This window comes from Enhydra lutris, unplaced genomic scaffold, assembly GCF_002288905.1.
Source record: "Enhydra lutris kenyoni isolate GAN:26980312 unplaced genomic scaffold, ASM228890v2 scaffoldscaffold43, whole genome shotgun sequence".
Classification (NCBI taxonomy): domain Eukaryota; kingdom Metazoa; phylum Chordata; class Mammalia; order Carnivora; family Mustelidae; genus Enhydra; species Enhydra lutris.
The window spans coordinates 12,756,282-12,769,008 of NW_019154127.1; the positions used below are offsets into that span (position 1 = coordinate 12,756,282).

General features: G+C 58.1%; 1 protein-coding gene across 2 annotated transcripts in view; it reads left to right on the forward strand.

Moving 5' to 3' along the window:
• The window catches only part of LOC111155734 (solute carrier family 37 member 1), a 58,654-nt gene extending 48,677 nt beyond the window's left edge, over positions 1 to 9,977 (forward strand). For both annotated transcript variants that reach the window (XM_022516099.1, XM_022516100.1), the window contains exons 17-20: positions 1,607 to 1,685; positions 6,496 to 6,593; positions 9,429 to 9,493; positions 9,905 to 9,977. In XM_022516099.1, coding sequence (XP_022371807.1) covers positions 1,607 to 1,685; positions 6,496 to 6,593; positions 9,429 to 9,493; positions 9,905 to 9,920 — 258 coding nt within the window. In that variant the 3' untranslated portion in view covers positions 9,921 to 9,977. The remainder of the gene's footprint in view (positions 1 to 1,606; positions 1,686 to 6,495; positions 6,594 to 9,428; positions 9,494 to 9,904) is intronic.
• The last annotated feature ends 2,750 nt before the right edge of the window (positions 9,978 to 12,727 follow it).

The window sequence follows — 12,727 nt, forward strand, 5'->3', positions numbered from 1 at the left end:
CATGAAGGTGGCACCTCCCCTGTGGCCTCCGTCCCCAGACCCGCCACCCAGCACCCCAGCAGAGGGGCACTCCGCTCGCGATGGCGTCCGAGAGAGGGCAAGTGTCAGACGCCGCCAGGAGGCGCGATGGCGGAACGTCGTGTGGTGTCCTGGACAGAAGAACGTCAAAGTAACCTTTAGCTAAAGGCCCGCCTGTTAGGTGATCCTGGCGCATGGGTGTCGGGACCTTCGCCGCAGCAGCTGGGACGCGGGAAAGTGGGTACAGGGCACGTATACCCCGTGTGCGATCTGGGCCACATGTCCGCGCACCTGAGACTGCTCCAAAAGTAAAAGCTCATTTAAATTCATAAGCAGGTCCCCAGAGCTGGTCCGTCGTCGGGTGGGCAGGACGGCCGGCTTCCTCGGGCCTCTGGCCTGGCGTCCCCCCGCCCCATCGGGCCTCCGAGGCCCCTGGAACTTCTCTGCCCCCTGCCCCAGGGACACACCTCTCTCAAGTCCTTCTAGAATCAGACCCCGAACTTCCCGGCCACTCGCTCATTCTCCTACTTGGCAACCCAGGCGGCTGCGGACCCCGCACCTGCCCCCACCCCTCCTCCAGGGCCAGGCATCTGCCCGACACTGCGCCCTGCTCAGCGGCTCCTGCCCCGTCCTCCCCGCCCGAGACGAGCAGAGGCCCTGCTGTGCCGGGTCAGCAGAGAGAAGCAGAGGAGGGGCATGGGGGAGTCCAGCAGCAGGCCCCCCTTTGTGCTGAGGGTGTACCCATGCTCCTACCTGCATGGGGCACACAGAACATTCTTGAAGGGTCCACACCAGACCACTAACAGTCGTCTGCCCCGTGGGATCAGAGGACAGAAGAGGGACTCCCAACTCCAGAAAATGTAGATTATAGCTGGGTATCGCTTCCTGTGTGTGCTTTGTTTTGTATACTTCTGTGGGTACACACACAAGCACCTGTAGTTACCGCCTCGGGTTTATAAAGCGTCTGGGCACTATCTCTCCCAGTTAATTTTTCTTCTTTATCGTCCTCAGTTGGTGCTTCTTTCTCCCATCTCTCCGTCTTGCTTTCTGAAACCCGGAGCTCCTGTGGGTCTGTCGTTTAGGATTTGGTGACTCCCACATTGGCTTCTTGGGTCCTGCCTGCCTCCCCACCCTCCTGGGCATTTGCTGAGAACTGGGTGGGCATTTAGGTGGTCCAGAGCCATCCCGCACATGTCACAGAAAGCCCCTCGCAGGAACGGGGACGTGGGCGTTAGAGCTGGCGTAGCTCAGGGCAGGGACGAGTGGCGTGCGTGTGTCTGTCTTCAACATTGGCTGGTGGGGTGTGCTGAGGAAATATTTGCTTAAGGAAAAATTCTGAGCACTCTTTCAACCAGAATATGTTTGGACAGAGATGTCTGATGAGGTTTTACTGTTGAAAACCCTTAAACTTCGTGTATCTTTCCAAAGTAAGTTGGAATAGAGTAGAGTTTAAATTTTCTGATGGAAAAACACCCCATGTTTTAAACTGCTTTGCCAAGTTCAGGCAAATTGCTGTAAGAAGGTGCGGGCTCATTTCTCGCTGAGGCTGCTGGGATGTGCCTCACGTTTGCTGTCTCCTCTCTCCTAGGGCACACACAAAAGTCTCAAGGGAAACTCGCACGCCCTCGCCACTGTGACTGCCATCATCGACGGGACTGGCTCTGTAGGTGCGTGGGTGTTTTTAGTTCTAAGAGTTCATCATGGTCATGGGGGAACCACACTGTCCACCTTGTCACATCCCGATTAACCAGATGCCAAGGATTCCAGATGTTTTGGTAATATTAGGATGGGCTGGCCTTTTTTTTTTTTTTTTTAACTGCATGAAACAGTCTTGACACTATTGTTATGATGCTTATTCTAAAAGAAAGCTGATTACTGGGGCACCGGGCTGGCTCCATCGGTAGAACATGCCACTTTTGATCCCAGGGTTGTGAGTTCAAGTCCAACATTGGGCATAAACTTTACTTTAAAAACAAAATTCAAAAAAAGAGATTATTTTTCAAGAATCAGAGATTATTTTTAGTTTGATAGTATCCTCATGCTAGTAAAAGTATCTTTTTTTGTCTACAAATGAGTGGAACACCGTAATTTAAAAATGCAAAGGTTGATATGGGATTTGGGCATCAGAGTCTTATAAATGGCAGAGTCCAGAAGAAAGAGGGGTGTGACACGACGGTTCTCTGCAGACACAGGGAAGGAAAACGTCAGCAAAGACTTACAGGAGGTCCCCTTTCTTAGCTGATTTGACAGAGGGAACTTAATTCAAAATTTAATCCCGATACACAATACGTGTATAAAATCTAACTTGGCAAAACGGGAAATATCTCTCAGGTCATAAATGTGGTGCTCACATGCACTCGATAATTTACTAATAATTTTTATGAATGGAAAAATACAGGACTCAGAGTCACTTAAAGTTCAGTTAGTCTTTCAGCAGAGTTGCTAATTCACGTTAGTAATTTATGATAAAAACCAGCCAAGGGAAATTTGATGAATGCCGTTGCCACAGAGCTCAAATAATTGTTATCGACAAGTTTAGATAACGAAAAAAGGAGGTCTTAACAGTTGTTACTGTGAAAAACCAATGTTTGCTAGGACCAAACCATGGCACGCACACAGACGGTAGGAGTGCGCGGCACGGCGGGAGGACCATGGGTGGGAGGGAGAGGACAGGGTCCCCATGTTCGGCCTTTTACAGACATGAACAGATCCAAAGTGTGCGCGGATCTGGGGGCCGTGGGCGTGGAGGCGCGTGTCCGCGGGTCGCTGGCTGCACAGGGAGGACGGGCCCGGCACTGGCTACGAGTACTTTCCCTCCGTGTGAAAGAACGCGTGCTCAGGTTTTCACCAAAGTCAGCCGCTGGCAAAGGGGGCTGCGGGCCGTTGGTCCCTGTTTATCCCTCCCATTCAAGATGGACAGAATCTAACCCAGTACAAACGGCAGGAACACTCACAGGTCCCCAGGCATACAAGAGTCCGGTGTTACCAGCCTTGTTAGGGTTCTTTTTTTTTTTTTTAAAGAGGCTCTTTTTTTTTTTCTTTTTTAAGATTCACTTATTTATTTGAGAGAGAGAGAGCATGGTGGGGGGCAGAGGGAGAAGCAGACTCCCCGCTGAGCTGAGCCCAATGTGGGGCTCGATCCCAGGATCCATGAGATCATGACCTGAGCCGAAACCAAGAGTCGGACACTTAACCAGCCGAGCCCCCTAGGCGCCCCTCGTGCCGGTTCCTGAAGAGCGAGCGAGCAGCGGCATCCTCTGGAGGAAAGGAAGGTGGCAAAGTGAGCAAGTCGCTCACTCAGAGACTGGCGGGGGGAACCGAGCCAGTGACAAGCGCGTTCTTACCGACCAGTTAGCAGGCTGCCATCAACATTCTTGACCTTTCTCGAGCCTCCTGCCAGGAGCACATGCACTGCGACTGCCCCTGACCCTGCTCCAGGCACCTGCGGTCCTACGCTGGTCCCTCTCCAGACGTGGGGAGCTGAAGCTCGGGAGGTCAGCTGCTGTGGCACGCGCGGCTACCCAGGAGGATCTCGGGGAGCATCCCGGTGTCACCTGCTGCCCCGGGCTCCCGCAGGAGGGGGCTGTGAGGGAGAGGGCTGGCTAGATGAGGAGGGACACCTGGGCATCTAGGACAGTCTCACAGCAGCAGACGCAAGCTCTTGCCAGATGCAGGCGGCTCGGTAAGAACACAGTTCCACCTGAGCCGGGCTGTCCTTCCGTACCGGTGTAGGACCCTGAGGATTTTCTCTTGGCGGCGCCCACCGCCCTGTGTGTAGCTGGATGGAGACAGCCGCCGTCCTCTCCTGGACGCCCACTGCTGTCTTACTAACGCGGAGCCTGAAGTCCTTCCCGCCTCCAGTGTCGGCAGCCCCTCCTCTTCTGTTTCGGGGCACACGTTTCCCCTACTGCTGTCTGGTTTTAATTCTTGGAAAACTGATTCATCAGAGGTTAACCTTTCTGGGTTAATCCTTGCATTTTTTTTCTTTTTTCCTTCTCTCCTGTCTTTTTCTCTTTTCTCTGCTTTCAGAGCTGTTCTTGACTTGACTTTCCAACCTCGTCTTGGAAAGTTGCCGTAATGTTAACATTCATTAGTGTTTTTCTGCCCTTTTCATGCATCCCACTTTCTGTGGGGTTTTTTTTCCAGTTTTATACCTTTATTTGACAATCAGTGATTAGTTCTCATTCCACACATTTTGGAGATTTTAGAGATTTTGATAGATAAGCGACGTAGAGAGCTTTCTCGAGAATCATCTTGTTACACTTCTTGGACAGCCGCACACGGACACAGTGTGGAACGTTCCTAATCCCTTTGACCAGACAGCGTGGTCAAGCCTGGCGTCAGTGTGTACGTCTGGAGTTCCCGTCTCCTTCACGGCAAATTTCCAGATCTTTCTGTGTGCCAAGGGGCACGCATCTCAGAACCCACTCCGTGGACGTGCTTGTGAACCAGCGTTGATGGTGTGTTCTCTGATCACTGTGCTGTTGAAGGCAGAACGGCCCTGGTCACCACCCTTCTCTGTGGGAGCCATTGTGTGGCGTCGGAAAGAAGGGCGTGAGTGCTGTGGGAGAGGGAGAGCCTAGTGCATCCCGTTGTTTGTCGCAGCATGTGTTAGACTGAATCGTGTAATTGCTGATACTGGTTTTCAGGTATAAATGTGAGAATATCGTGTGGTTCAACTTGATTTTCTGTCCATTTTCTGAGGGTATTAGGATTTTCTGGGCATTTTAGCCTCCCCAGTTTGCTTGTTTTCTCTAAGTCACCCTCCTCCCTGCTTGTTTGGGGCTTCCTCAGACCCAGATGAATCTGGCCGGCCCTTCACGTGTTCGTATTTAAGACCGAGCCACCCAGCACTTCCTAGAAGCCCTTTGTGCAGGGGATGATACCAGCCGCTGGTCTTCGCGGCCACGGGATCAGACTGGAATCTGGAGGAGGAGAGCTCCGGTGCCCGCGGGGGTGTGGGCCTTGGGACAGCACTGCCATCATTGTGTGGGGGGTGGCTGCTTGGTGGGGGTGCTGGCCTTCCCTGCGTTCCCCGACTCAGTCGCTGCCCCATCCCCACCCAAATCCCCGAGCCCAGTGCCTCTGCCCACAGTCTGAGGGGCTGTTCTCTTGCGAAGCGGGGGGGTGGCCCCTGGAGTGATGCTGACAAGGAGAAAGCTGGGATCCGGAGAGTGGAGGGACATATCCAATAATTCTTCATGAAAGAGTCTCACCCACAGCCCCCCTTCCCTCCCTTTACCCTCCCCTGCCTTGCGTGTGTGGACGGGCCTGCCTACGAGCAAGGAGTCCTCAGGCCGCCTCTCTCCGAGCAAGGAGACCGGAGCCTGTGTCCTTGTCGTGCCCTTGAAGGTCCATCCTCCAAGAATGGTGCCGTCTCTCATCTGCCCTTCTCGTTGTGGGCTCGTAATTTGTTAAATTCATTTGTGGCATATGTCGGTGTTGGGAGGTGTAGGAATGAGCACAGGTGAGCAAGCCACTGTGTTCACCGGAAGCTTCTCTGAGACTTAACACACACGATCACTTCTCAGGTAAGAAAGTAGTAAGGGCTGTCTGTAAACAGTTGGAACAACATTAGTGCATGCAAAGTGGGAAGGACCCCGTACTCCTTCCTCTCGGGGTCAGGTGTCAGGGTAACTTGCTGTAAAGTCTTTGTACTTCTTAACGGGCCGAAACGATGGCGCAGCCCGTGCGCGGGTCGTAATCTATTCCCGTCGCTTTTCAGACAGTAAATACCCAAACTGTGGCAGCGTTCTTGGGCGTCTTCAGGCATTTTGAGGAGTACTTGCTTGCTTTCGTTTAAAAACGAAAAAGCATTTTGACATAATTTTAGGCTTACATAAAAGTTGCAGAAATGCTGCGGAGATTTCCTGTATCCTGCGTCTGCTTCATTGCCTTTCCCACGCGCGCACGTCTGTAACATACGCACGCGCACACGCGAGAACATCATACGCGGGTTTGCCCGGACCGCTTGGGGGCAGACGACAGACACGCACTCCTTCACCAGGGGCCGTGTATTCGGTGTGTGTTCCCCGAAGAGGGAGAGCCCCGGGCTGTACGCCCAGCTCCCTGCTGTCGCAGTGAGGACGTCCGCCCGGGCACGGTGGCCGCACCTTACTCCTGCCTCGCTACACAGTTGCGCACTTCGTACGTGCGCGCTGGTCAGATCGTGCATCCGGTTCGGGGCTCTTCCGTAGTTTTTCTTTGGGATAGTTGGACCAAGAGAATGAACGTTCGGGGTCAATACGAATTTTCAGATTTGTTTCCAGAGACTGGTGCTGCCAGCCACGCCCCACCGTGCAGGGTACTGGAGGGCCTTCTGCCCCACCCAGCCTGCGAGGGAGAAGGAGCTGCTTCTACCGCGTTTTTCATTCACGGACGGGGAGGTGTTGAGCACCCGCTGTGTGCGCACGGGGTCTGGGTGCGCCTTCCCGAGTCTTCTCACGCGGCTCACTTGTGTCCGTTTGCCCCTCCCAGGAGCGGCCCTGGGCCCTCTGCTGGCCGGGCTCCTGTCCCCGTCTGGGTGGAACAACGTGTTCTACATGCTGATGTTCGCGGACGCCTGCGCCTTACTGGTGAGTCTCTCTGGTTGTCGACCGCACGCTGGGGATGCTTCTCCAGGGGAGCTGCGGGCCTCGGGGAGGCTTGGCCTGTGCTCGTGATACGAGGCCTGCCTCTGCGTGGTCGGCGCACACGTCCTGCTTGCGGCTTTGGTGGGACAGTAGGGAGGCAGAGGGCAGGGGCACCCTGGCGTGGGGCCCCAGCCGTGTCGTCCGCCGGCTGTCGTGTCGCTTCCGCGGTGGCTAGATGGGCATCGAATGGCACCCCGAGACAGGACTGTCGAGGGGACCGGAGGAGATGGCAGGCCGTGACCCACCTCCCGCACGGTGATCCCCCTCGCCCCAGTGCCCCCGCGTCCAGCAGCCCCGTGTGGAAGCAGCCCGACTCCCAGCACCCAGGGGGATGGGAAAGAAGAGCGGAGGCTGCGGGGACAGGCACCGAGACTCAGGTGTGCTGCGGGACAGACAGGACCCGGCCCGAGTCAGAGGCGTGCAGCGCGCCCCGACAGTGGCTGGTGGGCAGAGTCCCCTCCCGGAAGCAAGTTGGGGATTTGGAAATCTCAGCTCCGTCGATCACACGAAGGCTCTGAGTTTTCACTCCAGGGCTCCCGGTTTCAGACAGAATCCAGTGCCACCTTTCCACTCGGGGCCTGTTGGGTTTGAAGACACTGCTTCTCAGAGTGTTTGTTTCTGTTGGTGCCTGAGGGTGTGGCTACGTCAGCGTCCCCAGATCATTTCAGCTCCATGGCGGTGAGACTCCCATCGGGAAAGGCTGTTCGAGGACTGGAAACTCTCCTTCTCCAATCCTGGGAGCACATCCGTCCCTTCTAGCCGCCCAGCAGCTCCGAGGAGAGGCAGGGTGTCCACAGGGCCCACGGCATCGAGATAGCATAGACGAGTACCGAGGCCCTGGCTGGAGGCACGGGCGAGTCGCCCACTCAGGAACGGCGGGACCGCTGCTTGTGCCCCTGGGGAGAGGACAGGAGGTGTCGGGCTGGGCTCCAGCGGGCGGCTCACCGGCAACACGGGCACGTGGGTCTGAGAAGACGAGGACCAGACGGACGTACAGTAAGCAGGCGAGACGCCACGAGAGCTGTCCAAGGAGGAACGGAGCCCGTGGGCACAGATGGCGAGCTCGGCGAGCAGACAGCGCCAAGTCCGGGGGCAGCTTGGACAGCGAGGCGGAGGCTCGGTTGGAGGGAGACCACGCACAAAACGGAGCGCACACGGGTGGTCTGCTCTGAGCCCCCCAGGCGGCATCTCGAGACCGAGAGGGGGCACGGCGCTGGCGGGGCAGCCACAGAGCGTGCAGACCAATGTCTCTCAGCTCCAGAAGGACAGAGATGAGAACGTGAACATACCCGCAGGCAGAAAATAACCGGAAGGAGGCTGGACCGGCCCCGGTGAGGCGAGCGGTGTCAGGAGACGGGCCGCCCCGCAGCGGGGGCCGGCGGTGGGGGGATGGGCATGAACTTGGGACGCATCAGTCGTGTGTCTGCTGGACCCCGCCCGTCTGAGGCTGAGAAGCTCGGCAGCCCGGGCAGGTCACCCAGTGGGGTCAGATCTGGGCGCCCTACAAGACTGGGGAGCGTGACCGTGATGGCCGTGCTGTCACATGTGTGGTCTTATACCTGCGGACGCATGTCATGGGGGCTCCAGGTGGCTTGTGTCACCCGCAGACACGGCATTTCATCACCTTTGACCTTCAGAGTCATTGCCCGCGTCCGCGTTATTTCGTGTCACATGATGCACCGGTCGTCTTCCTCCCTTCTCTGCCCTCCCCTCCCCTCCGTCTTCCTCTCCCTCCCCTCCCCTCCCACCATCCGGGTCCTGTAACGGGAGGCTCCTCCTTCACACGTGGGCTTCGGTGGCACGTGCGGCGGTCCGGTTCCAGCTCCCGCGGAGCAGGGGCACGCTGGTGAGCTGGGGGCTCAGGGTCCCAGCTGGCCCAGCAGAAACGTCACTGTCACCGCCAGCCCCGTACTGAGTGCCTGACGCGCTCCCTGCGTTCCCACTCCAAGTGCACGCGCACCGCTCGAGGGGCAGAGAGAGCAGCCGGCCGTGCTTCTCTGTGGGGGACACGCCGGTTCTCTTCAGCCTGATCTCGTGGCATACAAGGGACTTCGAGCTCCTGCTGGAAACGCAAGCCTCAGAGACAGAAGTGTCCCAGCCCCCTAGAGCTCCGACCTGAGCCGGGTCCGGCAGAGCCACGTGGGTTTTCAACCTGTGCTGGGCTTCTCCCAGCCCGCCATCCCTCTGGGCCCGAGGGCACCTGCCACCTTGGAAGAGGCGGGGACCACCAAAACCAGGAGCCTGTTTCCCCGCACACGGGGCCTCCTGTGGGGCTGCTGCTGGCGCGCAGAAAGACCAGACCCGCAGCCGCCAACAGCAAAGCCAGTTCGCCGGTGTCCAGAGTCCGGCTCTGGAAAGTGACTCGGCCCTGTGAGCGGGAGGGAGCTCGAGGGAACGGTGGCAGGTGACGCAAAGCTGTCCCTGGTTTATTCCCGGAGGCCGCAGGCGAGGGTCCCGGCAGAGCCAGGTGCCCCCCCCCCCCCACCCGCCCCAGTGTCTCCACCATCGTGGGTCACCTTGTCTTTCTTCCGTTTCTGATTCAAGTATCTTATGGTTGGACTCATTTCATTTTAAACATTACTTGGTCCCAGAAATGTTAGGCTGAACTCTGTCCTCACAGCCTTAGCTCCAGGAGCGCGGCGTCCGTGGGCCTCTGAGTCCTTTCTGTCCTGAAGGAGCCTCAGAGTCCCCACAGGCAGCCCGGCAGGTGGCATGGGGACTGCCTCTCTGGACGCAGGCTCCCTGCCCACAGTAACCGCTTCTCCTCTCTGGGTGCAGTTCCTGATCCGCCTCATTCACAAGGAGCTGAGCTGCCCGGGGTCTGCGGCTGGGGACCAAGTTCTGTAAGTGCCTCCCACTCCCGACTTCCCAACGCCAGGTCAGAGGCCGCACTGGTGAACCCACCCACTGACCCTGACTTTGCACATCTCATTCACGCTCATTTTTCCCAATGTTGGGGTGGCAGTGGCAGTCATCTCTCCCCAAAATCTGGGAAAAACCTCAGGGAAATTGCCTTCTTTGTTGTCTCAGAGCTGCAGCTTTGTGACAGAGATAGTCCCAGCTACGGGTGTCCTGCTCACGCTCCTGTCTTCCATCCTCTGTCCCCTGGAGCTGCCCCCTCCGTGTGGCTTTGGAGACCCCGCCGGGAGGGAGAGAAACTGGCTCTGCAGGGTTTGCACGTCCAGCCCGGACGCAGCGTCTGGCCTGTGACCGTCGCTGGCTGTGTCACCAGCTGCCCTTTTATCCTCTTCCAGGTTCAAGGAACACTGACCCCTCGAGTCCCCTGGAGGGAGGCTGGGCCTGTCCTTCACACACTGTCAAGGAAAAGTTCAAATAAAGGATCCTGTGTTGGAAAGAGCCGTTTCCCTTGCCTTTTGCACGCATCCCTGGAAAAGACACAAAAGACACCTTGAGAAGTCCGGGTCCTGTTTTGGGCGAGCCGTGGGACTCACGACGGCGTCCAGGAGGTGTGGGAAGTGCTGTGTCCACGGCGGAGCCTGGGACGCCCCGCGGGACAGGCGGGCACCCCAGCAGCTGCTCGGGACTGGCGGGGGGTGCTCGGGAGCCGGGGTGTCTCGGGTGTCCCGGTCTGGAATGTGAGAGCAGGTGAGCGCCACGCTGGCGGGGACCGGATCCCGCAGCGGGTGCCCGAATGCAGCTGGCGCGGGGCCCAGCCTCTGGGAGGACAGAGGAAACCACGCCTGGGTCAGACACCACGACGGAACTCAGAGCTGCCCCAGCACCCAGAGGACTGTCGCAGCGTCTCCGCCTGCTCTGCGGCCCGAGCTCTAGCTGGCGGGAAGCGAGCAGCCATGAAGCCGTCCAGAGGCCCCGGGAGTGCCGGCCGGGACACCCGGACACGTCTGGGGTCCGAGCTCTGAGGCTGCCGCTGCTGCAGTCCCTGCAGGTCTCGGGGATGACATGGCTTAGGGGGCGGGCGGGCACCCAGACACCCGGGACTGCCTCTAGTGACGTAGCGCCGGTGCGGGCTTATTTATTGAAGACGTGGTATGTGTTCTAGAAGTTTTAGAAACATAAAGGGCATGTTGTGTTTATTAAGAGCACCTGACTCTGCTCTGGCCACTTGCTTTCCCGCTTGTTGCCAGGAAAACACTCACCTGCTCTTTGAAATAAAATAGTCGTTTTTAGAAACCGGTCAAGCAGAATGTCGATTGCGTCTGCTCCCGTTTCCTCTGTTAACAAAAGAGAACTCCACACGCTGCGTGTTCCTGTTTTCCGGGGTCGGACGCCGTCCCGAGTTCTGCGGCTGGAAGCTGAGGCCGTTTCCAGCAAAGCGGGGGCCGCCCTGCTCAGGAGCGGGCTGAGCCCAGGCCCCGGCAAACAGAGTCGGGCTGTTTTGAAAATCATGCATTTAAGGGACATTCCGAGGTTTGTCCTCGACGCACAGGACAGGGCTGCACCAGAAACTGCACGGAGCGGGGCAGGCTCTCAGAGCCGCTCCCCAGGCACAGGCAGTGGACGCCTTCCCGGTCTGCGTGCCTGGGCCTCGGCACAGAGTGCCCGCGGCGGGAATCCAGCCCGGTTCCCCGCCGTCCCCACGGAGGCTTCTGCTCCGGGCTCTCTGAGGAGGACCCGAGAGATGAGGACTCCGCTGGGGGCCGTCGTCCTGCCCGACAGGCTCACTTGCATAATAGCACAAGTCACTTAGCGCTGGAAAGTTGCAGTAGCAGGTGGAGTGCGGTTCCCGTAAGCACGGAGCAGACCGTGCTGTTCCTCGTGCGAGGCTGGCTCCGCTCACGGGGGTCCCTGCCCCTCTGGTTCCTTCCGTCTTGTGTCTGTTGTTCACCTCGAGCCCACAGGCTAGGTCGCTCCTTTTTGCCTTCCCTCCCCATCCTGGGCTTCGTCACCTGCCCCGCGTGGCCCAGGGCCCACGTTCACTGTGCCCCCGGCAGCATCCCGCTCACCCTGCGGCCTCTGTGCCGGGGCTCCAGCTTCAGCATCGACGACACGGAGAGGGCAGAACCGGACGCAAACGTGCGTTCCCGGACGCACAGAGAATCCTTCCTAACGACACTCCGGAGCCCGCTGCTCCCTGCCCCGCGGAAGGATCTCCCTGATGCCTGAACTCGGTCCTATTCCCAGGCAAGGCCTGTAGTCAACGCCCCCCCCCGCAACCCCTGTTAAAGCACAGCCACCAGCCTGGGTGGTTCGGCCACAGGACGCTTTGGGGTGATTATTTTTCCCAACTCTAGGGGCTGGGGTATTCGTCTCCACAGCCCACAGAGGAAAGGCCACTCTGCACCCCCGAGCCTGTGGGGGAACCTGTCATGCCTGTTGAGATGCGGAGTCGACATCGGAAAACGCGTCCACGCAGCTTTGCGTAAAGCAGTTTAGCTGGGACACGCCGGAGCCCGGACAGAGGACATGGAGGACTCGTCCGCACTGTTAAAGGAGAAGGCATCTGGTCTAAGCCCAGATGCCCCCCTTCTGCTAGTACGGGCTGTGTTCTCATGGCAGTGTGACTCTGCCCTCCAGGAGTTCTCCTATTCGTATCCGGGAAGAGAATTTCTATTCAAATCTGGGGGGGAGGGGGGAGACCCAGGACATCTGAAACAAGAGCTTGTGACGGGCACTGGAGGGCCAGGGCCGAGTGCAGGAGCAGAGCCCTTCCGAGGTAATGCGCCTGGGAGCTCCCCCTCCCCGTCAGAAATCAGAACCCCCTCTCCAGCTGCCTAATGAGACCCAATAAAACAAATTACTAGAAAAAATGAACTGGAGCAACACGAGTCCTAATGCCTGTTGGGTTGAACAGACATTGTGCCAGTTGCTGTAGGGGTTGTAAATGCTTCCTCGGGTCTCTATGTGGGGACCTTCCACAGTCGGTGGCCGGCAGTGGCCCCGCGCTGACTGCACCTGGAGCGGGAGAGAGCCCAGCTGAGCAGGTGGCCGTGTGCTGGGTGCTGGCAGGGGTGCTGGGGTCCGGCGTGCTGCGGGGTGTGTGGCTTGGAGGCTGTGGGTGCAGTGCACGGGGGATGCTGTGAATTCTTCACAGAGTGTCACGTGGAGTGTCCCCAAGAAGCCACAGCGGCCTGACTCCTGGGACACCCCCGAGCCTG